Genomic DNA, 26,200 nt, shown 5'->3' with positions numbered 1-26,200 from the left:
ATGGATGGAGCCAGGTAAGTATCTGGGCTGCCCACTGACTCAGCACACTTTGCTTTTCCTTTGATGGTCAAGCATCTCTTTAACTGGAGAGCCTTTTGCACTTTCTGTGTTCACTCACCTTTTGAGATCTCTCTTGGACAACTTTGTCACTAAAGGGATTTGGTCAAAAAGCAGAAAGTGGATTTTTCTTGTTCTAGCACTTCCATTCTCTTAGGTGGTCTGTTGAGGTTGCAGGTAATTTGAAGGGCCCAAGAATACAAATTATCTGAGGAAATCAAAAAAAAAAAATAAATTGCAGGTCTGGTCCCAGCTATGGATGGTGGTGACAGTAATAGCTAACATTTTAAGTTCTTTTCTACGATGCTGGACTCTATTCTAAGTGCTGTGTAAATTAACGAGTTTAATGCTCATTGACAACACCAAGTAGGTAGGCTGTTCTACCCATTTTGCAACACAGGAAACTGAAGCCAAGGGAATAGTCTTCAGCAGGTCTTTTGTGTCTATTAAACAGGAAAGCCTGGGCGGGAAGGTTCGTTTCATGGTCACCGGAGCTGCCCCCATCTCCTCTCCTGTCTTGACGTTCCTCCGGGCAGCAATGGGATGTCCGGTAAGCCAAGCACCTTTTTTTTGATGATAGCTTATTTCACTTTTGCACAAATAAAGCTCACTATTTAAATAAAAATGAAAACATAGATGAAAAGTACCACAGAGAAAGTCAGCCAAAATCTCAAAATCAAGAGAAAATACCCTTCCAGTCACTTCTTAATGCACCTGTGTACAGAAACCTTTACACAAATGGCATCAGTACTAACAAAATTTTGCCATTTGCAGCAACATGAATGGACTTGGAGGGCATTATGCTAAGTGAAATAAATCAGACAGAGAAACACAAATACTGTGTGATATCACCTACACGTGGAATCTGAAAAAATACAACAGACTAGTCAATATAACAAAAAAAGAAGCAGACTCACAGATATAGAGAACAAACTAGTGGTTACCAGTGGGGAGAGGGGGAGGGGCAAGATAGGGGTAGGGGAGTAAGAGGTACAAACTATTAGGTATAAGGTAAGCTACAAGGATATATTGTACAACACGGGGAATATATCCAATATTTTATAACTATAAATGGAGTATAACCTTTAAAAAACAGCATCAGTTTTCTAAAATACTTATTAAACAGTGCCCATTAACATTGCTCCTTGTCAAATAAACATCATTTTAATGGTTCTGTAATAGTTTATTGAACGTACCCAAATCAGTAGTCCCCTATTGATGGACACTAGAGTTGTTTACCACTTTTTTTTTGTTATTATAATCAAGTGATAAGGATACTTGTGTATATTTATGCAGTTATCAATTTAGGAGAAATCCTTACGAGTGGGGATTATTGGGTCAAAGTATATGGGTTTTTTACATGTTAATGCAGATTATCACACTTCCCTCCAGAAAGGTCTTGTCTTTTTTATGCATTAATGCAAATAATGCACAAGTCCTGATATCCCCATATTCTTGCTAGTGCTTTTTCAGTCACTTAAATCTTAGCCGACGAGATACATGAAAAATCTTATTGCAACTTTGTTTCTTTTATTAACACTAAACATCTTTTCTACTGCTTACGGGCACTTGTATTTCTTTCATGAATTACTCGATTACTTACTTATAGAAAAATGAGCAAAGGATAATTTGGTTCTCTTTCACCTTGCTTCCTAGGAGTTCTTCGTATGGTCATAAAATCAATCTTTGCTGTGTTAGAAATATTTTTCCTAGTCTCACCTTTTTGTACTATGTATTGCTATATAAAAGTTTCAAATGTGTTTGTAGTCAGTCACCTTTTCTATGTGGCTCTATAATTGTTTAGACAGGTCTCCTAACCCTCAATATTGCATAAATCTGTTTTCGTCCAGATTTTCTGGTAGCCTTACGGTCTTACTTTTTTCCAAGTAAGTCTCTGCTCCACCTGGAATTTAGTAAATGGGCTTGAGTACAGATACACTCTCATATTTGTTTTTCCACAAACGGCTAAGTAGTTCATTCATTCGGCCAACATGCACAACATGAATGAAACAACGGCCTAAAAGAGAAAAACAAATACTGTATGCTAACACGTGTATATGGAATCTAAAAAAAAAAAGGGTTCTGATGAACCTAGGGGGGAAGGACAGGAATAAAGACGCAGACGTAGAGAAAGGACTTGAGGACACGGGGAGGGGGAAGGGTAAGCTGGGATGAAGTGAGAGAGTGGCATGGACATATATACACTACCAAATGTAAAATAGATAGCTAGTGGGAAGCAGCTGCATCGCACAGGGAGATCAGCTCGGTGCTCTGTGACCACCTAGAGGGGTGGGATAGGAAGGGTGGGAGGGAGATGTAAGAGGGAGGAGATATGGGGATATATGTATACATATAGCTTATTCATTTTGTTATACAGAGAAACTAACACACCATTGGAAAGCAATTATACTCCAATAAAGATGTTAAAAGAAAAAAGGTTCTGAATTGATGCCAAGGTCAGAGTTCCTCTGGTCTTTCAAACTAGCATCCTCCTGGCCGGTCTTAATACCTTCCTTTCCCTAAAACCAATAGGTCAGAAGGTCCTATTGCCACACCCCTTCCTCTCCTTCTCCACCAGCTCTGCCTATGACAGGCCATAGCCCCACTGCAGCCCATGCACTTACGTCCCCACATCCCCTCTCCAGTCAAGATTATCCTTTATACCAGGAGCGGGCAAACTGCAGCACAGGCCAAATCTGGCCCGTTGCCTGTATTTATAAGTAAAATTTCAGTGGAACACATCCATACCCATTTATTTACATATCGTCTACTGCTGCTTTGGTGCTACACTGGCAGAGTTAAGTCGTTGAAATACAGACCAAGTGGCTCACAAAGTCAAAAATATTCACTATCTGGTTCTATATACAAAAAGTTTGCCAACCCCTGTTCCAAACCATAGCTATTTCCCTTAAAAAATGCTACTCACTTTCTTCAGCTCCTTCAGTAGCACTCCATTGCCTTGGTTCAAGTCTGATTGCCATTGGGTTGCCCATCACTCAATGAATAACTTGCTTTTTTCCATCAGCCTGAAATGCCACATTTCCCAAAGTATAGTATGTTTCCATACTTTGGTCTATTTCTGGACCCTTTTGGTTTTTGAGTGAATCCACAGCTGTAAAGATTTAGCAGCTCAGGCATAAATTCAAGGTATTAGGACACTAAGTGTCCTCCAACTCTCAGAGACCTTGCTTTCCTCATGTCTTGCCATAGGGCACGGCCGGCTCCTGCTTTATCTTGAGTTAAGTCTCAAAGCCCTTCTTTGGTTTGCGCAGGTATATGAAGCTTACGGTCAAACAGAATGCACTGCTGGCTGTACAATTACATCACCTGGGGACTGGAAATCAGGTAGGTTCTTTGTCAGCTGGGCAGGAGGTTCAGTGGTTGGGAGGAGTTCTGCATGAACTAGGACGCAGGCGTTTAGATAACCTCAGTGCTGTGGATGAATGTGGCAGACGCCAAACCTAAGCTTTGGTCCGGGGCTTCCCATCTTGGCTCTCCAGCACTGGTGCCAGATGACTTTTCAGTTTTGTTCCTTTAGAGTCAATCCATAAATCTCTCTGAAATATGGCTGGGATTATCACCGTTTGCGGTACCCTGGCTGATTCAGTACGGTGTGTTTTAGGCCACGTTGGAGTCCCCATCGCTTGCAATCATGTGAAGCTGGAAGATGTGGCAGATATGAACTACTTTGCAGTGAACAACGAAGGACAGGTGGGTAGGCTGTGCCGGGCAGTCATTTTCAGACAATCATAGTGGGGACGTTTGCATCAGAAAAAGCACACAATTGTGAACAGGTTTGTGTTTGATTCTATTCAGAATTTTAGCAAGGAATTCAGTGTCTCTGAGCCTAACTTTCCAGTCCCCACAATGGGGATTCAAATCTGGTGCTCTTCATACATTAGTGGAAAGCATCAAATGATTCAAGGTGGTAGGAAAGTAGGTGTTTTGCAGCAGCCTTTGCTATTGTCACCACCTTGTACCATCTTATGTGCAGATCTGCATCAAGGGCACCAATGTGTTCAAGGGATACCTGAAGGACCCTGAGAAGACAGAGGAAGCCTTGGACAAGGATGGTTGGCTTCACACAGGAGACATTGGCCGCTGGCTCCCGGTGGGTGTTGCCTCAAAATTTCTGGGAGTTCCTACACAGGAAAATTAGGTGACTTTTCCAAAGAAGAAGTGTAGTAGTCTATTTTGTTGTAGTTGTTGTGATTTTTACTTTTATTGAGGAAGAAATTGTGGTAACTCCATGGGCCTATAGTGTTTGCCTTTTATGAGTTTCAAAGGGATAAGCTTCTTTCCACTTATATATGGAGACATATCAAAACAAGGACGCAGGATTTCTAAACAAGGTGTATGCAGAGGCTAGTTTTTGCCCCTCAGTGACCTTCACAGCCTCTCTTGGTGGAAGACACTGAGACTTTTTAAAAGCATAGCTTGCGAACAATCGGCAGTAAGTAGTCTCTGTCAACCCCGTTTTCCTAAGAGAGGAAATTAAGGCACGGTAATCATGGAGCCTTAAACCCCTGTGGAGGATATTCCAAGAGCTTTCCTCTCTGGAAGGTTTTTGTCTACTATGTGCTGGGGGAGCAGGAATGTAACCAGATTTAAAACTCCCTTCTTGCTCAATATTCTCAAGATTTAAGTGATATTCAAGGAATATTTGACAACAGATCTCTAAGAACACTGGTCCTAATGATGTATTTCATAGATTTGGGTCTAGTGGTATTTTGCTAACAGATCTGTTTCTGCATAACGAAGAGTTCTCAGTTCTAATAAGCCTACAATGTAGGCAACAGATGTGTCCTCCCACTGGAGTTGTAAAGGGCTGAGCCTTATTAATCACTTTCAGATAATGTCTGTTAGGCTGAATTGATGGCTAATTTCTTGAGTCGGCCTTGTTAATGGTTCCAAGGTTGGTTCAGTCTGCTGCGCTGTTCAGGGTGTGATCACGTGGACTGTATTTGCCACTTGTCCCAATTCTATAATTCAAATCCCTGAAAACCTAAGCGCCTCAGACCAATTAGCCCAGAGAAATGAAGCTGCAAATGACCTCTGGTGGCTGGTCAGAGAGGCCTCCCCAGCCCTGCTTCTGTCCTAACAAGCGCAATTACTGACTTGCTTGATTAGCAGTGGCACAGTAGAGCTGTATAGCCTGCTCCCGGATCTAACAGGAGGGATACAGAAAAGGGAGTCAAGGAGGGGGAGAACTAATTCAAAAGTCTTAATAAAAGATAACACCTTCCCTATTCCTGAGAGTTCTGGAAAAGGAGTAATTGGAAATTAAGTTGTTGGAAATTCAGAGCTGCAAAATTTCTTCATTGGATGAGGCAACCATTTACACAATGCCAGTGGGTCCAAGGGACTTTTTCCAAGACTGCCCACTGACTCTTCAAAGACACACGCAGTATAGACAGGTTTTGAAGAAAGCTGCCTTCCTCCCCTTTCCCCAAAGCCAAGAAAGAGAAAGGAAAGATTGCCCAAAGGTCAATGGAGAGGTCAAGTTTAAAGAAGGCAGATTACCTCTGACTTCACCTCTCTCTTCACTGACATCACTCAGTAGGGCTCAGAAACACTGATGGTGTGTGTTATCTCTGTCTCCTGTAGAATGGAACTCTGAAGGTCATCGACCGAAAAAAGAACATTTTCAAGCTGGCCCAAGGAGAATACATTGCTCCAGAGAAGATAGAAGATATCTACATCAGGAGTAGACTGGTGTTGCAAATTTTTGTACATGGGGAAAGCTTATGGGTAATATATATTGTCTTAACAACAGCCAGTTTCAGGCACAGACCATGCCAACTTCCATAGCTAAAGGAAATCTGTATAGGTAGATTTAGGATGAGAAGATCCGAGCTTATAAAACTAAAGAAATGAAGCCACACTCCAAACCTCAAATAAGGCACTATAAATGAAAAAACAAATTCTTTGAAACTATGATAGACTCTGTAAACAAGTCAGTAGAACTGTTAAAACAGTTATACTAAAGGGTAGCCATTCATTAGAAGAGCCCCATGGTGCACTTCGTTTCCACTACAATAGGAGTTCTTCTGGCACAAACTGTCTTATATATACTGCACTTAAACTTAGCTTCTTGGGAGTGGGGGAGGACTGACATGGACAGGCCAGAGATGCTTTAAGCTTAATGTTGAGCTCCACTTCTATTCATGTTTGAATAGAACATTTTTGTAGAAATGTTGTGTGGGAAAATGGGATCAGAGTTCCATGAGGGTTTGAAATATATGGTGAGAAAACTGTAGGACGCCAGCACTGAATTTCAGGGCTTGGGTACGATCATGCATTCTGAGGTAACGCTTTCTTTCCCCACTGGGGAGCAGTGCTGCGCTAGTTCACATGCCTGTTTCCTTTCCAGTCATTCCTCGTGGGAGTGGTGGTTCCTGACCCAGATGTGCTTCCCTCATTTGCAGCCAAACTTGGGGTGAAGGGCTCGTTTGCAGAACTGTGCCGAAACCAAGTAAGTCTCACTCAGAAAAGCCTATGCCCACCCATCGGCCCGTCGTGGGAAAGGGAGGCCTCCCCAGCTTGGGCACCCACAGCTGCCTAGAGCCTCCTCTCTGGAAGAACAGCCCCTTGCTGGGCGTGGACTGACTGCTTTTACTAGACTGGAAGAGAGGATGGGGAGTTTAAAAACAACCAAAATCCCTATTCTTTTTATAGCAGCATGTGCATTGTGGAAAAAATAACTGGAAAATGAGGAATTAAATAATGCCATCCAGAGAAAACCCCTGCTACCAGTTAGATGTGTTTTTTCTTCCCATGACTTTTTTTCTTTGAGCAACATTTAGGTATCACATGTGCTGGCACATACCCCCATATCCTGCTTTTATCCTGATGAGCTTAGCAGGCATTTTGAATTGGTTCATGCTCAGCCTTTCCTTTAGGCTCTTTTTCAACAGCCATGCTCTGAGCTGTTTCATATTCCTAGGTTATAAAGGAAAGCATTTTACAAGACTTGCAGAAAACTGGGACAGAAGGTGGCCTTAAATCCTTTGAACAGGTATGTACTACTCATGTTATACCTGGTCTCTCATGTCATAAAGTTTTAAAGTTCGCATTTATAATGGGGTTTAAAATTTTAAAGTAGTTTCCAAGGAACTGATTTTAGAGGTACTATTAGTCCATTAATGACAGTAACCTTTGCATTTACCTGTCCAGCCCCTTCATGCTGTTCATTATTCCTCCTCCTTCTCCACTCATGTCTTTCCCAAGTTATTAGTGTGTGAGAATGGGCATGTGTTACCTTTCTCGTTACCCTCCCACTTCATCAGCGCCACTTTTATGAGGGGAAATATTCTTTAAGGTTCTTCCCATAGCATTTACAGGGCTCTGTGGAACCGTCCACATCACTATTAAACACGTATGCGTGCATCTTCCCTCCCAGGTCAAACACATCTATCTTCATCCAGAGCCATTTTCCATTGAAAACGGGCTCTTGACACCAACCTTGAAAGCAAAGAGGGGAGAGCTTGCCAAATACTTTCGGACTCAAATCAACAGTCTGTACGAGAAAACCCAGGAGTAGGTTAAGGTACTTATGGCTGCGAGGGGCTCAGAGGTAGCCTGCCTTGTGGGAATATGGATTAAAAACTAATCTTATGTTCATTTTTTTGTCTTTCCTCCTGTCTGTTGTTGTAGCTACTTACTAAATTATAAAACCATAGTTTCAGGGCTTTTTAAAAATATTAAGTGAGAGAACGTACCATGTGGAAGCTTAGTCTTGAACTAAATAACTCTTGTCCTTCCCATCTTAAATGTTGCTGACATTTAGGGCTACTTCTATCAAGATACCTTTCTTCAAGGTCCATTTGTATCTTTGTTCCTTCCTTGTGATCTCCAACCTTTATAAGTGTAACTAGTTCAAGGGCCAAAGTGACCCTTTGGGAATTCTTCCATGTTTTCTAGTAAACGTAAATTGTTGGCAGTCTCAACATTTAGGCCCTCCAGTGTTCAAATTAAGAGAACTTTAAGTTCTGAAAAGCTGTTTATAATTCATGTTTTCTAACCATTCCACAAAACCACTAAAATTGAGTTTTAAGCTATCACAATATTAATTAATCATATCTGTGAGACAAATTTCTTCTTTGTACTTCTGTGTCCACTGAAGTTTGTGTCCAGAAGGGAAAAGTTTGATCACTCAGCATTTCCTAAACCCTGTAGTTTCTCTGACTTGGGAGAATTTAAAACTGGGCCTATGACATTTTGTCCAAAAAGTATGTTCTGAAAGTGTTTTCTGCAGTATACCTGGTAACTGAACCTCTTCCCGACAGTTTGCTGCTGAGCTGGAAGCTGTGGGGGAAGGAGCTGAAACTCACGTCAAGTGCATTTTTCCAGTAAATGAAGCAAGCACTGAGTAACAACCTCCTGAACTGGGAATGAAGACCTATGGGCAAGCATGAAGCCTGCACAGCAGGCTTACCTTCTGGGAAGGAAGTGACTGATCTTTCCTCCCCTGACTCAGTTCCTGCTGTACCTTACACCCCTTCAACACGTGCTGCTTCCATTTGGAAATGTTCAGCATTCAGAATAAACCACTGCAGATAGCTTAAGCTGTGGTGTGTGTTTCCCCACAGACTGTGACGAGAACCAGCCTCAGACAGGACCCCTTAACAATCATGTAAGCTAGTGGCTCTCACACTTGGCTACACACTAGAATTACCTGGGAGTTTAAAAAGATATTGAGGCCTGCGTGACACTTAAGGGATTCTGATTAACATGGGCAGGGGTACAGCCTGGGCATCAGGATTTTTAAAAGGTCTCCAGGTGATTCTAGAATGCCACCAGGTTTGATAGCTACGTTGAAGACCAGGCCTTCTTATCCCACAGCTGTGAACAATAAAATAAATACCAGTCGAACCCTAACTCCAACTGAGCACAATTCATGTTCTTTCTCCTTTATCATCCAAGTAGTCTTGAACAGTGTTCCTTTCTGGTCTCTCACCGGAATTAAGGAGAATGTTCCTGGATGGTCTTTCTAGACCCTGAGCCCAGAAGAGCTGAGGAAACATCTATTCTTGGATATTTGAAACAGAAGGGCAGGCAGGAATTAACTTCCCTCCATGTCTATCTAACGCCCACTGTCTCCCTGACCTCCTCTCACACGCCCCCTTCACTCATTCCAACTGCACCACACTGGCTGCCTTCCTGTCCTCAAACATGCCAGCCACATTCCAGCCTGTTGTTCTGCCTAAAATGCAGATACTCCCAGAGACATGTGATCTGTCCTCTCATCCACTTTAAATGTCACCTCCATCAGACTGTCCCACCTGCTTTCTTCATAATATATGACTCCATCTGACATATATTTTACTGTCTGTCCACCTCCCTACCCCTCACTGGAATGAGGCAGAGTTGTGCTTCATTCATTGATGAATCCCCAAGTGCCCTTCCCTTATTGTTAACTGTTATAAGCCAGACCCCCAAAGCTCAAGTTCCCTGCCTTGGAAAGAATTACTGCTGGAATAGGTGACTACTATAATTCTACTCATGTGTTTAGAAGAGCCCCAAAAATAGCTTTGTATACTACAAAGCTACAGTAATCAAAACAGCATGGTACTGCCACAAAAACAGACACATAGATCAATGGAACAGGATAGAAAGCCCGGAAATAAACTCAGGTGCTTATGGTCAATTAATCTATGACAAAGGAGGAAAGAATATACAATGGAGAAAAGACAGTCTCTTCAATAACTGGAGCTGGGAAAACTGAACAGCTACATGTAAAAGAATGAAATTAGAACATTCTCAAACACCATATACAAAATTAAACTCAAAATGATTAAAGACCTAAATGTGGGACTGGATACTATAAAACTCCTGGAGGAAAACATAGGCAGAACACTCTGACATAAATCACAGCAATATCTTTTTGGATCCATCTCCTAGAGTAATGGAAAGAAAAGCAAAAATAAACAAGTGGGACGTAATTACACTTAGAAGCTTTTGCATAGCAAAGGAAACCATAAACAAAAAGGCAACCTACAAAATAGGAGAAAATATTTGCAAAGCATACAACCTACAAGGGATTCATTTCCAAAATACAGAAACAGCTTACACAGCTCAATATCAAAAAAATAAACAACCCAATCAAAAAAGGGGCAGAAGACGTAAACAGACATTTCTCCATACAGATGGCCAATAGGCACATGAACAGATGCTCAACATTGCTAATTATTCGAGAAATGAAAATCAAAACTACAATGAGATTTCCTCACACAGGTCAGAATGGCCATCATCAAAAAGTCTACAAATAAATGCAGGAGAGGGTGTGAAGAAAAGAGAACCCTCCTGCACTGTTGGTGGGAATTGGTGCAGCCACTATGGAGAACAGTATGGAAGTTCCTTCAAAAACTAAAACTAAGTTACCATATGATCCAGCAATCCCACTCCTGGGTATATATCCAGAAAAGCTGAAAAAACTAATTCAGAAAGATACATGCACCCCGATGTTCATGGAACCACTATTTACAATAGCCAAGACATGGCAGCAACCTAAGTGTCCATGGACAGATGAATGGATAAAGATGTGGTGTATAAATGCAGTGGAATATCACCCAGCCATAAAAAAGAATGAAATAATGCCATTTGCAGCAACATGGATGGACCTAGAGATTATCATACTAAGTGAAGTCAGACAGAGAAAGATAAGTATCATATGATATCACTAATATGTGGAATCTAAAAAAATGATACAAATGAACTTATTTAAAAAACAGAAATAGACTCACAGACATAGAAAACAAACATGGTTACCAAAGGGGAAAGAAGCAAGGAAGGATAAGTTAGGAATCTGGGATTAATAGATACACACTACTATATATAAAATAGATAAACAAGAACCTACTGTATACCACAGGGAACTATATTCAATATGTTGTAATAACCTATAATGGAAAAGAATCTAAAAAGAATATATGTGTATATATATATATATACATATATTATACAACTGAATATCTATACACACACATATATATAGATATATAGATATAACTGAATCACTGCTGTACACCTGTAACACTGTCAACCAATTATACTTCAATTTAAAAAACATCTCCTAGGGCTTCCCTGGTGGCGCAGTGGTTGAGAGTCCGCCTGCCGATGCAGGGTACGCAGGTTCGTGCCCCGGTCCGGGAAGATCCCACATGCCGTGGAGCGGCTAGGCCTGTGAGCCATGACCGCTGGGCCTGCACGTCCGGAGCCTGTGCTCCGCAACGGGAGAGGCCACAATAGTGAGAGGCCCGCGTACCGCAAAAAAAAAAAAAAAAAACAAACGTCTCCTAGAATCCTGTGATCTCAATATGCCATTAATTGGGTAATTTGAGGCAAATATGTATGTCTAAAGACTCATGATTAAAGATGTCGATTTTTCACAAGGCAGTAAAGCAGTTTTTCCGTAAGGAACTAAGACAATCCTTTTTCGTCAGCAAAAAGATACTTTGAGTAAAAACTATGATGTATACAGAACATCCATTGATCTTTATTTGATTTGACAAAATCTTCATTATTAAAAGACGGGTAATAAAATCTGAGCTTACATTGAATCTGCAAATTAAGTTCTATAGTATCTAGAATATTACATAAGAAATTTCAGCAGAGGGGGAGAGAGGATAAAAGCATCACATGCAGATGCTCCTGGCAAAGGGGGAACTATATCTGCAGGTGAGGTCCATCGTGTGCAGTGCATAAAAAAATCCTAGAGAAAATGCAATCGACTTACTTGGGTGAAGTGTTTTTCCTTTTGGGGAGAGGGAGCGGTGGCATCGAGGTGCAGGAATTCAAAGGTATATGCAGAATGGCTTCTCCATTTCAAAATGATAATAAAAATATTTAGATCATGGCATTAGGGCACCTTTGAGGAAAAGAACACCTTAACCAGAGTAGGCTCATTGCATAATTCTTTAGTAATATGTACAATTTTCAAGTAATGGAGCAGACTTAGAGTAATTTTACTTCAAAGGTGGCTATCTATTTTTCTTCTCGCCCTCTGGGGCTTGATCTGTTTCAGCATCGCAGGGACACTTTTCTACACAGTTTCTAGGGAACCATCCTCTTATTCTTGAAACATCTGAGGGAGAAAATGAAACTGATATGAAAAAGTCAGATATACCGCAATGACATTTGTGAGACCCATTAGTTCTATTACTTCCAATTAATAAGCTTTTAGTTAGACTTTACCACCCCCCACCATCTTTTATAAGCACAATATGTGGTTAAAGTTAAATAAATAAATAAAATTAAAAAAAAAATGTTCCTAACAAGCTAGGAAACAGATATTTCCCAAATTGCATCATCTGGGAAGGAGCTGATGCGGCTCAGGAGAGCCCCAGTGGAGTGGGGGCAACTTGGTGTTCACGTACATGTGTGTGACCATGAAGGAGGATGGCTCTGTCATACTTCATCTGTTCCGGGGGACTATCTCCCTGTAGCCTTTGTGAATTTTCCTTTTAGACTTTCTCTAACTTGTGCACTTCTATATCAAGCTTGCCTAAGCTGTCACATGGGTTAATTTATGATTAACCCAGTGTTTTCAAAAGAGCATCCTGGGTTAATCTTTACTTTAAAAAGGAACAATTCTTAAAAGTAAATAAAAAATCAAGGACACAGTTTCAGTTCATTAGTTTTTATAATAACTTAATAGGACGAGTCATTCAATGGGGGCGCGTATAGCATGGCAGCTTAGTCATAGGCTCTGGAGCCAGACTGCGTGGGCTGGAGTCTTGGCTCCATCTGCATTTAGCGTGGCCTTGGGCACGTTGCTTAGCCTCTCCACGTTTCAGTTCCCTCACCAGTACCTCGGAGGGCTGTTGGGGACCTGAATACCACAAGTGAAGCATTTCCACAAGTGCCTATTGCATAGTTAAGTATGGGGTGTGATGTTTGCTAATCATTGCAAAGACCCGATAAATACAAGTGTATGGAGAAATAATACAAAGAGCTTCTTTTTGTTGTTTAATGATGTGCCTTCCTATTTAGTTCCCCTAATGCACGTGACGTGACTGTTTATAAAAGTTATTCTTGTAAAATTTGCAGCTATTGCTGGCAGTCTTGTTCTTTAAACACCCCCTTCCACTTTCATACCTTCTTTAATGGAATCATCAAGAATTTTATCTCCATACAACCAGTATCTGAAATATTTAAAAGATTAAAATTAATTTTTTTTTTGGCTAGATGCCAATTTCGTCATTCAAGAAGAAATTCACTACTTTCTGTCACTTACCGTAAGCCTCTTGTGGCTAAAATGAACTCCCCTTTCTGTAGCCTTATCCGAGGCTCTTCAGTGCAGGGGCTCGTGAAGAAGGTTTTGATTCCTCTATTCAAAGGACAGCAGGTACCACTATAATCTTCTATTACTTTATACTGAACCTGTCATCAGTGAGCAGAAGAACAATTTAATATTAACTCATACCTGAGGTTTTTGAAGTTTGAATGTAAACTGTTAAAGGTAGATCCAAAATATGAGGCAAGTCTTTCCCTCCTGGTTCCCTACCTACCCTTTATAGAAGGTAATTAATTGATGCTTCTAATTCTCAGGCTTTTCCTTACCCTTCATTTCAAGCACATGGCTAAGAATGAAATTTTAGAAGCAGTGCTGTCCAGTAGAACTTTCTGCAGTGATAGAAATGTTTTATACTTGTGGTATCCAGTGTGATAGCCGCTAGACACATGTAGCTACTGAACACTTTTAATGTGGCTGGGGCAACCAAGGGACTTAAATTTTAATTTTATTTAAATTAATTTAAATTTAAATAGCCACATGTAGCTAGTGGCCGTTGAATTATTCAGCATCACTGTAAGGACGAGTTTCACACTAGGGAACTATATTGAGGATAATTATCTTCTGACAACATAAATTGACTACATTCCCTCCAAACCTCCAGCACAAACTATTTAAATGAAAACAAAACTAATATGCATTAAATTTCAACAAATGTATTAAGAAATATTAGTTAATAAAAGCTAACAGTTGGTTTTTACTCAAAGGCAATTTTAAAACTACACAGAAGTACAGAGCCTGACAAAAGAAAAAGAAATTAGTATCATTGCAAAAGAATTACTTACACTTCTGACTCTTTTATCTGCTTTTTGTTTCAACTGTTCTATCTGTTTGGAAGATATAAAAAAAAAACAATGAAGTCTCTTATCTCAATGTTTAAAAACAGGCTTTCCTCATTTACTATAGCACAGTGACAGGACAAACTCCCAATTTTCCAACATTTCAAATTGCTGACAATTTAAAGGCCGCTTTTTTTTTTTTTTTTTTTTTTAGCATGGAAAGAAGGCCCTGTGACTAAAAACTGGTACTGAAGTGGGGCCTCCTCAGTGTTCCCTCTCCAATGTCTTTATTCACAGAGCACTCCCTGTGGCCCAGGAATCAGGGAGATGTGCTCTCTGCCCTCAGGGGGCTTCCGGGCTCATCCCTGAGGTGAAGAGGATACAGAGACTCACTGATTCTTTAGAGAGAGGGCAAACAGACTGCAAAATTCACCAACAATGAGTCTTGATTAAAAGTCACCATTTCAACTCCTTTTCTCCACTTATTCAGCAAGTTTATTAAATGTTACTACACTAGATATAGCAGGGGAAATAACCTCTGCCTAGAATCTTGCCAAGTTAAGTTAAAGACATAAGATACAAGAATTAAATAAAGATGAGACCCCATGTGCTAATATGCATTAGTATACGATTAAGTGCCAAATCCAGCTGAGTCTAGAGTGGGGAGGTAAGTCTTTATGGAAGAGAGGGCACTGGAACTGGTCTGAATAATTTCCGATAAACAGGAGCTCATATGACATAGAAAAAACAGTGTTGGGGAGGAGTTAGGTGTCAGGAATGTACCAGGAATTCGCTGAGTAGACTAGGCTGATTGGAAAGGATGATTCCTGCTAGGATGTAGGTGAAAGGTAGCTTTTGGCCAGATTTTATAAAACTAAGTTAAGGAATCTCACAGGTATGGAGAGATAAGGAATGATTTAAATAGAAGGAGGGACATGATACAAGGAGCGCTTTAGAATTCATTTAGATTCATTTGACATACTGAAAAAATTCTTATTACTTATTTTACTATAAAATGCCATTGGAGTTAAGGAGAAGTTAAGGGGAAGAAGGTGAGGCAAAAAGGCAAGACTATCTGAACAAAAATACTCACTGTTAAGCTGTACGGGTGACAGCCTTCTCTTATTGGCCAATCCAGTCCATCTCCTTTGGGGACCCCTGACCACGTAAAAACTTGTTTAAAGTTCTTCCATCTACTTCCCAAATCATAAGGAAAAACAAAGACTTCATCTAGTTGATAATATTGAATTCGATCTTTAGCCTGTGGGTAACAAAGATGTAAGATGGCAGATACATCTGTCTTAAGTGGCTTTTAGTAATATACTATCGAGAACATTTATTCCTCAAATTTGTATCATACCTAAAAATGCTTCCTCCTTGTTGTAACGCTAGAGTACACAGGAGAAATAAACACACTTATCACAATATAGAAAGAACTTGACACACAATACCAACCTTGTATGAGACCATCCAGAAAATGTCTGACAGGAGTTACTCAGGAATACGCCTAAATAAGACCAAATTTAAGCATTCAAAAACATTTATTAAAGGAGTCAGTAACTTTATTCCATGTAGAAAAAGTCCTCAATGTTCTTGCTTGTTCAGCAGAACAAAGGAATCCAGGTGTAAAGAAGACATACTGATAAGGAGGTTTAAGAGAAAACAAGGGTTTATTCAGGATGGAAGGAACCGTTAGGTGGGGTGCACTAGAATGCAATGGCTGCATCCTGGGTGGCAGCAACACCTGTGTGAGTGGCCAGGAAAGGTGTGACGGGGGAGTCATCATTCTATGAAAATTATTATTTTTTAAAGCTAGCAAGTATGTGTAAGAGATCTTTCAGTTTTATATACCATTACATATGTCTATATACTTATTTATGGAGGCATTTATATGTACATCTTATGCATATATATATAAATATTCAGGTTTCATAAATTATATTCTAGGCATTTAAATTGTTAGCTTTTACTTAAAGGGATAAACTGGCTTAGAATTTCTGATAGAAATTTCTAAGAAATTTCTTAGAATTTCTGAATTTCCACTGACACCTAGTGGTATAAAGATACACCATTTATTCCTACAATAAGTGTACAAATCCAGTTGATACTTACAGTGTAATAAAATCTGTAATTCTGATACATTTTAATATCAATACAATCATTTATTTGATTTCTACTGAGCAACAGAGCGTCAGTTTTAAAATAACTTCTAGATTTAGCATGGCACTTTATAAAGAGCTTTGGTCATTAGCAAAAAAACACTGTTAATCTAATGTCAACACATTATGCTAACTAGAGATGATACCTTGAAATATTATCAGGGGATAGTATTTTAGGGAAAAGCTTTTGCAGTTACTTATAAAGTGATGTTGATTCAATTAAAATTGTCAAGCTGTAACATGACAACATGTAAGTCCATCCCCACCCAGACAGTAAAGGGTAATTTCTTTTCCCTTTTTAAAAGCAAAAGCTTCAGTCTTCAAAATGAATTAAGAGACTCCGAGAATAGAGATCTAGAATATTAAGAAAGAAAAAGTGCTAAGGATGAGAGTAGCTTACAAAAATAACCAAGGCATGGTCTTTAAGAGAAGCACTCAGTGAAGATGGGGGATTCCAGCAATACTGTGTGTTAAAAGGTGACAGAGATGTGCAGTAAGTGCTACAGGAAAACGGTACAGAAGTACTTAACCTAGTCTAGGGAAAGTCAAGGAAGGTTCCTTGGAGGAAGTGACAGCTAAATTAAGTGTTGAGGGACAAGAAATTAGGCAAAAAATAGGGGGAAAGAATATTCTAGGCAGAGGGAACAACATGTGGAAAGATACAGAAGCATAAGATGTGCAAACTATTTGGTATTAGCTGGTATTGAGTGTGAATGGGGTGGGAGGGGTGGAAATGAAGCTGGAGAAGCAGGTAAGAGCAAGATATAAGAGGTTTTATTGATATTACGCTTAAGCTAAGGAGCTTGGACTTAAACCCGTACATCAGTGGTTCCCAAAGTATGCTCTGCATACCTCCTTGAGTCCCCAAGACCTTTTCTTGGAGTTCAACAAAGTCAGACAACTTTCATAATAATACGAAGATGTTATTTGCCTTCTTCATGGTGTTGACATTTGCAACGGTGGGTAAAACTACTGGCACCTTAAGCAGGAATCAAGACAGTGGCACCAAACTGTATTAATAGGTGCTATATTCTTCACTGCTACACACTCATAATTCAAACAAAACCAAACCAACAAAAAGCCCAGTTTTACATAAAAATTTCTTGATGAAGAAATAAAAATTATTTTTATTAAATCTCAGCCCTCAAGTAGATGTCTTTTTTTTTAAAGTAGATGTCTTTTTAATATTCTGTGTGACAAAATGGGAAGTACACATAAAGCTTGCCAAAGTGCTTATCTCAAGAAAAACACTTGTTTGAGTTGTGAGCTAACAAAAGCTGTGTAGCCAGCTTTTTTCATATAATGCTATTTTTACATGAAAGAATGAGTAATGTAACAGAAAAACCAAGGTTATTCAGACCTTGGTATTTAGTGGATATCTTCTCGAAAATGAACAAAGTCAGGCTGTTACTTCATATAAACAACTGAGTATTTGTTGCCAGTGGAAAAAATAAGGCTTTCAAGTGAAAATTGGAATTTGGAAAATTTATAGCCACAACTATGAGCTTGACAGCTTTCCAATATTTAAAGATTTTCCCCATAAAATTGGTAGTGATATAAATGAATGCGGCTTTTAGATACTGTATAATGAAATGTGTCAACATTTAAAAAATCTGTGTAATGCTGTAAACTACTATTTTCCAAATGACCGATGCCTGATGCCCTGTGTGGGTACCAGGTCCATTCAAAGAGCAAGATAGATTGATGGATTTAAATACGAAAGAATACAAAGAGTTTACTGATGTAGTTTCAGATCTCACATGCAGCTAACCTCTCAAGAACTAGCACTTGTCAAGCTTTAATGTATTATCAAGGAATATCCACTATTATCTAAAAGACATGTTAAAATACTCCACCCTTTTCTACCTACTTATCTGAGGCTGAATTTTCTTCATATACTTCAATCAAAGCAACATATCTCAACAGATTGAATGCAGAAGTAGATGTGAGAATCCAACTGTCTTCTGTTAAGTCAGATATTAGAGATTTATACAAAAAAAATACCACTTCCTATTTTATTTTGGAAAATTTAATTATTTTTCCCAAAAACACGTTATTTTTATTAACATATAATGGATTTATTGTTATTTTAAAGTGAAATAATAAATATTCAAAGATTTTCTCAGTTAGAAAATATGGCAAATGTCAATAGATATAATACACATTAACAAAAGCTCTTTAGTGTCCTTAACAATTTTTGAGAATGTAAAAGGTCCTGAGACCAAAAAGTTTGAGAACTGCTGCTGTAAATGAAAGCTCACCAGCTGGCTGCCGGGAGGCTAAATATGTCCTATAGGTGTTTTATTTGTCCCACAAAGGCTTTTTGTTTGTTTTTAATCTGAATTGCTTGTCAATGCTTAAAAATAGAAAGGAGGTAACACAGAAATCCAGATCTCTGACTTTCTTGGAAAAAAAAAATATATACGATCTCACAATACTGGGTGAGGATTTCCCTGTGGCACCAATCAGCTTCGTCTGCCGGGCAGCTCTGGCCGACAGACTGGCTCCCCGCATCTAGGTTATCTGCCTGGGCCCTAGTGCATTTGGGTTTACAACCCCTGCTACAGTGATAGTGAGGCTCTGAGAAGTTTTAAATAGGGAGTGGGGTAGTCAGATGTACTTTTTATATCAGAATCACAATGGACAGCGTGAAGTATGTACTGGAGGTTGTGAGGTTTGTAACAAGCTAAATGTTATAAGCCCATCTGATGTCTAAAGCCTATGTGATGGCACCTTGGTAGGACAGAAGTTCCTTTCCCAATGGGTTCCCTTCTCCTCTAGTCTGAGAGGAGCCAAAATGGTTTCATGTGTGGCTTAGGCCTCTTCAACAACTCAGTGTGTGAGAGAGCTCTGTGGGAGTCATATTAAACCAGGAATAAATCAAACGGTTCCCATGATCGCCTTTTACATGGCATGCAAATGACGTAAGGAAGCCATTTGGTAGCCAAGTTTTCATTTTGGGGCATTTATTAGTTAATCTGGTCTATTAGTTAATCAGTACTTTATCGATATTGAGGAACAATTATAAAATTTACCTTCTCTTCAATCCATGATTCAATAGAAGTTTTGTTTCTGAGAATTATTTTCATCTGGAAATTAAATGATAAATAGTAAAATTTCATAATGTGACTGGTTCATTTAAGATTATAATCTTTACACTAACCCTACGAGGTAGTTTTTATTGTTCCACTCCATAGATGAAGATATCAGGATAACAGAGATTAAGTAACAGAGTGTGGTCCATCTGACTCTTAACCACTGTACATTTTCACATGAATGACTACATCGATCCACAGTCAAATCTGAATCTACTGTTTAAATAAAAAATCATGTTTTATGTACTATCTTCTGAATAGGTTTTTCAGAGTATTAATAAAATATTGATATAATCCATTCAATCAGTATTACATAGATTATGCTACTGAAATCTTTTACCACTATTTTTAATCTTAAATACATGATTAATCTATTTATTACAAGTAACAGTGACTCATTTCAGTCAACCTAGATATTTTGCTTGCTGTAAAAACTGAATATTTTCAGTCCTGATTCTATTTTTTGATCTTCCTAGCTATGGCAATTCCATTTATGTAGGTTTTTACACCACAGGATTTTAGTTTATTTCTAATATGCTTCTTAATTCTAGGGATCGGGGAAAATTTTTCAAAGAATTTGATCCCAGGCTAGTAGAAAATGTGAACTATAACCAAAACCAGGTTATTTTAAAACCAAGAGTTCAAAAAGGGTTGGGTGATGCATCAGGGCCCTCAAGCCCAGCGTTTCTAATTCTATATGTCCTGCAATTCTTTGAAGTCTCGATGTGCCTTCATGGAGACAGTGTGACACAGTAAGAACAAACCTGGACTGGGAGTCCTTATCATATTCCAAGGGCCTAGCACAATACCTGGTCCACAATGGGCCTTCAATGAATGAATAAACTAATTAAGCAAATGAAATGAGTCATAAGAACTATTTTTTGATCCGTTCAGGGCCACAGCCTCCTTCTCTGTGTTCTCACTGCACTCTGTACATAAATCTATGCTATACACATGACCCTGTATTAGTTAACTCTTCACCACTCATTGTGAGTTCCCTAAAGGCAGGAACCCTTCATTTTCATTCTTGTAGCCTCAGTAATTAGCAAAGTGATTCATCACAGAGTAGACATTAAATAGCACCTATATTACAGGGTTGTTATGGAGATTAAATGAGCTGACACATGTAAAAAGCCTAAAACAGCACTCAAAAAATGTTAGCTATGCTATTATGATTTTGATTTAATATATGCTACTATAAAATAATAACAATTATGTTCATTGAATATATGTTTACTGAATACATGAATGGATGATCTTGGCTATGTCACTTAACCTTCCTGTGACTTAATTACTAATCTGTAAGGAAGGGAAAATAATACTCCTCTTCGACCTCTTTTGGGGTTGATGTGAAGATCAAGAGAGACGGTGAGAAGAGCTTTCTCAAGTATAAAATGCTATATAACTCTAAGTTAGTATTTTTAAAATTAAATCAATAACCTAGAAATTCTGGCAAAGTCACTTCAAAATTATCTGACTAGTAGAAGATTAAATTAATCACCTAGATGGAATACATAACAATCATCTCCATTTCACACTGCATACTTAAATGGAAGCTTTATCTCTTTCTCTTTACAAGTGGCCCCAATAACTTGACAACTTTAGCTAGAGGTAATAGAGGAACTTACCTGGATAAAAAACAACATCCCAACAGCTATGGTTGTTCCTAAAGCTAATCCCAAGGCAAACAAGGTGGCAGCAAATGCAGCTAATCCGAACGGCATAATCGGAAGAGGATCTCTCCGGGCTGCACTCATATCAATCTTTACCGTGTTCCACCCAAAGGAGAGCTATAAACAATAACAACAACACACAGCCATACTCTACCATTTAAAAGAACTTGGTCAAAAAGATCAACAAATGACAACTTGACACTGTGGCCAAAGCAAACAGAGCTGTTTCTAATCAATACTGTGGTTTGAACTCACACTGACATGCACGATATCATTCTTCAGTATTCTAGGACGTTTTTTGTTTGTTTGTTATTGTTCCCTCAGAAAGTGTTACGTAGACCACACAAACATTACTACGCATGAACACCACCAATCTAAGCTGTAACTGCGTCTCCCATCCTCTCCTTGTTTTCCTCTATTTACAGTGATTTCCACAGCAACAAACATAGCCTAGCATTCAGTGGTTTCTTCCCTCATGTTCCACAACGAGAGGTTTAAAAACTAGCAAAATGTAGGCCAAATATGGCCTGCCAATGTGCACTGCCTGGCCTACAAAATGTTTTAAAATATTCAGTTAGGTACCAACATTTAGAAATTTAGTGATTTAGAAATCAGATTTCACATAGAAAGTCCAGATTTTCAGATTTTTCTTGAAAAACCGGATGATCTGACATCACCAGGCTGGATTTCCAAACATCAAGAACTGGCTGAAGTCAAACATGGGCTGTTCCCTGTGTGAAGGACCTGTGTTTTCCAGCTTACCACATCCCACCAGGCCTGTTTCCCTCACTGACCCTCCAGCCCTCTTTAGGGGCCTCAATTTGTGACGACTGAACTTTATCTCATGACTACTTGCCCATAAATCAACTCAATCAGTTGCACCGTATCTTAGAACGTGCACCTGCTCTGTGAGCCACGTTCCAGGACACTGGATTTAGAAATGAACAAAAGAACTACAACTGGCCACAGGATCGAATGGAAACAGAAAGCACTAGTATTGCCTTTTTTCTCCCTCTTCTGCCTTTTCCTCTAACTATTCTTTACCACAGCTACCAAGTTTGAAGTCCAGTAAGTTATACATAGTACTAAAATAATTGTCAACTTCAACTAGAGCATATAAGGTGAGTTTCCAGAACAAAATAATCTTTCCTCATCTTAAAAACTGTTTTACTGCTTTTTTAAAAGGAGTCCTTATTGAGGATTATAAAGTTACAAAGTTCTATTTCCCCACCTAAATTGTAGAAAGCATATTTCCAAAAGGAACTTCTTAAATAATCTTAATAACTACTATTTAAGCTGGCATGATTTTATAACATTTTCTTACCCGATTATAAAGCTGTGTATACATTGTCATAACAAAAATAAAGGCAGCATGAATACAACCCAGTGGTGCTAAAAGGAGAAACAGTGTGAACGAAGCATGATTTTGATAACCACAGCAGTTGTTGATCCAAGGACAGTGATGGTCCATCTTCATCACACACCTAACAAGAAAAATTTACATAAAATGTGAGGCAGAAAATCCTGTCTACTTTAAATAACTTTGGTCTTCAAAAGATCAAGCACATCGGAATCTAGCATGTCCACGCATGGTCACAGAGAAATTATACTTCATGGAACACAAAGAAAAATCTTTATGAGTTTTTAAACAGTGACTTCTTTTAAATTTTAAACAACACAAGAAAGGGCAGGCTTTGTAACAGCGTCTGAGGAAAAGATGTCTGCTACAAGTGACTTTGTTTAAAGAAGTCTGGAGGCCCGCTGAGAAGTTCATTATAAAGAAATGAGCATAGTTCCTGGTTTTCCTCTAGCTCTGAAATGCAGTGACTGAAGTGGAAAACAACAGAGACTGAACAAAATTACTTATAAATCTCCACTGGGGTTGATGGGACCTAGCAGACGCCTGTAACTTCCTTCCTTCCTGCTCGTATTCTTTAGATGTGGAGTCTCTAAGCTAAGCAAGCTAACTCCGGAATATAAGATGTGGTTTAATAAGCAAAGTCTTACTCTGTTTCCCTTCCTTGAGGCTGCTAGAAGAAAATTTTCTTGCCTCAAACTAAACTTTATTTGCCCCTCCAATGGTCCCCATAAACCTCAGCATTCTCATCATAAATTTCTTATTTATCACTGGACATAGGTGTTCATTAAAAAAGGTTCTAGCTTAATTCACATTTTTCATAGTGATTCTGTTTTCTTCCAATTAAGTTTTGCATATAAAACACCTGTGATAATAGGCACCTGGATTCATTTATTAGATCTGTATAAAGTGTAAATGTTAGTCAACTAAATAATGGAAAAAGCAGGTCTCATTTATAATTTAGACTCAGAACAATTCTAAGGCTAGTCAAGATGACAGTCGAGAATTAATCCTGATTTATGAAAACAACCTAACGGTGTAACTTTTTACCCTGCTCTTGGCAAGGCAAGAAGCAAAGTAAACCTGTACTTTTCTAGAAAACTCTTTTCACTTATAACAAAAAAGAGTAATACTTATCAAAATTGACAATTTAAAAGTAAAATGAAAATTATGACACTTAATTATTTTGACATTATTTATAAAGTAGCCACCTTGCAGAAAATAAAACTAGGATTGATGTGGTAGAAAGAATAACAAAAGACCAGTAATCAAGTTGATCAATCCCCAATGAATAGCAAAGACAGTACCTGTTACACTTTCTGCAATGATGTGACCGTGGTGCCTTGTATGCTTGGCAGACTTTACAATATTGGAGGTACATGCTATCCTGAGAATTTTCCTTGGCAGCAAAATAGAAACAAAACATAAACTTCTGGGTAATTGGAAAAGTGATGTTGCTGTTACCAGAAATTCACTATTTAAAAATATTTTAACTCAAATATAATGGCTGAAAATGCAAGTTAAAATTCAAATTCCATCCTTTCCCCATCTCCCATAAAAGAAAATCAAACCATAATATTTATTCATAAGGCGTGACTTGTTATTACCAGGCTGTCTGTTATTTCTGAATACTTTATGGTTTAAAACAGTAGTTTCTAAAGAGTTTTTCTCAGTTATAAGGGATGTTAATATGTTACATGAAAAAAGATCCTAGAGCCAAACCACACTGTAGAATTATGAGGTGAATGATATGCAGTGTTTCCTAGAAACTTATGCACTCATCACCACCCTTCCATTTTTTTTTTTTTTAAAGCAGAAGTATTTAATGAAATTGCTTTGGGAAATACTAATTTAGATCCATACTTTCAAACCAGTATAAAATAAAGTCTTTGAGCTCTAAATAATCGGTGATTAGAATAATACACTTAGTCTCTACCAAAGCAAAGAGCAGGCTGTGTTTGATCTTATTGGTTGGCAGATAAGGCAAAAACTAAACATATGATTATCATGAGGGTTCACCATCTTAAGGAATCTTTTTCTTACCGGTTTCCACCCCAGAGGGACGAAGCCAGGACCAACAAACATGGCATTGAAGTAATTATAAAGAATCATGACAGTCCAATTTATCAACATGATGAAGTTCATGCTTCCTCCAGTGGTATGTAAAGGCCAATACCACAACACAGAGTCAATCATGGCCATGGTAGAACATATTGCTATAACACCAAGGGCTATAATGGGACCCCAGTGACAAAGTCTCTTTACTTCTTGTAGATTTTCAAACTTGATAACTGAGCAGAATGTACCCATTTTGGTGAGGAAGAACTCGTTCCTGTTTTTAAAGAACTATAGATTTCCTTTTCCTGTGCATACATTTCCATGTGCCACAAGTCCACGTGTGTTCCTTAATTGTCATGCCTTCACATTGTGGGATGTTAATGCAGATTATGCCATGTTCACTGTTACACACTCTTTATGTTTTCTAGGAGAATCCAGTACCTTGGTTTGAAATCCAATCTAAAGAAACAAAATGAGAAAGTTCGGTAAGACATTTTACTATGTACTGTATTTGTTAATTCCAATAATCACCTAAACAAAAGCAGCTCACAAGTACTTTACTATGGAATGAGTACCTCATCAAACGTCAAAAAGAACTATTTTCGTCGTATCCAAACTTTCCTCATGTCTGAATAGCACCTAAACTGGACACGTGATTGTAAAATGGTTGTTTTTATTCTTTTGTTCCCAACTTGTCAGAGGACTGTGTCTATGCAAACGTTTAGTAAATGGTTTGAGGAGACGAAGAATTTTAGAGCTGGGAAGGAGGGCCTTAGGGTTGGCCTAATCCAGCTTCCTTCTTCATAGAAAAGAAAATGGCTTGGAGAGGCTGAGTGAGTAAACCACGGCGGTAACTCAACAGAAGCCAAGTCATCAAACTCCCTCTATGGAGTTCTAAACTGCCTCTTACCCAGTCTCGAATTACATAAAGTATGATCCAGACATGGTCTACACCATTTGCCTGCGGTTGCCCCCCAAACACTAACTTAAGGGTCTATTTGTGTCAAAGTAAAGAAGCGGGAGGGTGAAAGCAAAGAGACTGCAAGGAAGGGAGGGGAGAGATAAGTGTGTGTGAACTCAGGATCGGAGGTGTATATGAGAAGGAACATGATGAGAATATTTGAGGCAAAAAAAAAAAAAAAAAGAAGAAGAAGAAGTGTCTCCCGGAGCGAGGGACGGGGAAGTCAGGACGGCGAGCGCCGGGAAGATCTGTAGAAGGGTATTTCGGACTGGACTGGAGTGAGTCAAGGGAAGAAGACCAGAGGAACAGAGTAACAAAGACTTCCATGCAACAGATGCCGCTGCCTTGTGCCTCAATTTCCCGCCCGTGTCATGGAGCAGAGCGCTTAGAAATCCTCACTCAGGGGAAGAACATCTTGATAAGAGTAGTTGGTCTCAACACTCTGGAGACTCTGGCCTCACTCGGGTGGAGCGAAGACCGCCAAAATCATGGTTACGTCCCGTGCTTTGACTCCCACCTCGGTCTGGTCCTCAGTGCCCGCTCTTTGGCCATCGCATTTCCGGGGCGGCTCGGGCTCACCCGGAGCAGGTTTTCTCAGGCTCGGATAACTCCGTCATGGGTACCCCAGCCGAGCGCAGGTAGAAAGTAAATCCTGTGTGCTAGAGGCCGGAGTTCGGCACCAGCCTCCACCCTCGCGTTGTTCCGCCATCGGCCTCGCCGCAGCTCTCCCGCTCAGGCTCAGTGCGCAGACTCCGTGACAGCCACTT

At 39.2% G+C, this 26,200-nt stretch overlaps 2 protein-coding genes across 4 annotated transcripts in view; one reads left to right on the top strand and one right to left on the bottom strand.

Moving 5' to 3' along the window:
- The window catches only part of ACSL5 (acyl-CoA synthetase long chain family member 5), a 43,737-nt gene extending 34,146 nt beyond the window's left edge, over positions 1–9,591 (top strand). The window contains exons 14-22 of the mRNA XM_079900317.1: positions 512–607; positions 3,330–3,402; positions 3,680–3,768; positions 4,052–4,168; positions 5,665–5,808; positions 6,431–6,532; positions 7,004–7,075; positions 7,460–7,606; positions 8,346–9,591. Of these exons, the coding sequence (XP_079756443.1) occupies positions 512–607; positions 3,330–3,402; positions 3,680–3,768; positions 4,052–4,168; positions 5,665–5,808; positions 6,431–6,532; positions 7,004–7,075; positions 7,460–7,600 (834 nt within the window). The 3' untranslated portion in view covers positions 7,601–7,606; positions 8,346–9,591. The remainder of the gene's footprint in view (positions 1–511; positions 608–3,329; positions 3,403–3,679; positions 3,769–4,051; positions 4,169–5,664; positions 5,809–6,430; positions 6,533–7,003; positions 7,076–7,459; positions 7,607–8,345) is intronic.
- Positions 74–26,162, bottom strand: ZDHHC6 (zDHHC palmitoyltransferase 6). Of its 3 annotated transcripts, XR_013824308.1 has the most exons (12): positions 25,951–26,162; positions 24,458–24,931; positions 23,722–23,813; positions 22,382–22,541; positions 21,013–21,174; positions 19,325–19,378; positions 15,224–15,391; positions 14,137–14,178; positions 13,295–13,440; positions 13,156–13,202; positions 11,795–12,142; positions 74–265 (listed from the first exon to the last, which is right to left on the bottom strand). XR_013824308.1 is itself a non-coding variant. In XM_079900318.1 (11 exons), the coding sequence occupies exons 2-11, from the start codon at positions 24,722–24,724 to the stop codon at positions 12,039–12,041; spliced, it is 1,242 nt and encodes a 413-aa protein (XP_079756444.1). In that variant the 5' UTR covers positions 24,725–24,931; positions 25,951–26,162; the 3' UTR covers positions 11,541–12,038. The 3 variants fall into 3 exon arrangements, 2 of the variants coding, with proteins under 2 accessions (XP_079756444.1, XP_079756445.1); XM_079900318.1 differs by lacking the exon at positions 74–265 and having other exon boundaries at positions 11,541–12,142; XM_079900319.1 differs by lacking the exons at positions 74–265; positions 25,951–26,162 and having other exon boundaries at positions 11,541–12,142; positions 22,382–22,449; positions 24,458–24,651.
- Positions 26,163–26,200: the final 38 nt, after the last annotated feature.

Source organism: Stenella coeruleoalba, assembly GCF_951394435.1.
Source record: "Stenella coeruleoalba genome assembly, chromosome: 16".
NCBI classification, from domain to species: Eukaryota; Metazoa; Chordata; class Mammalia; order Artiodactyla; family Delphinidae; genus Stenella; species Stenella coeruleoalba.
Note: the sequence above shows the minus strand (reverse complement) of the source record. Positions and strands in the feature narration are given on the sequence as shown.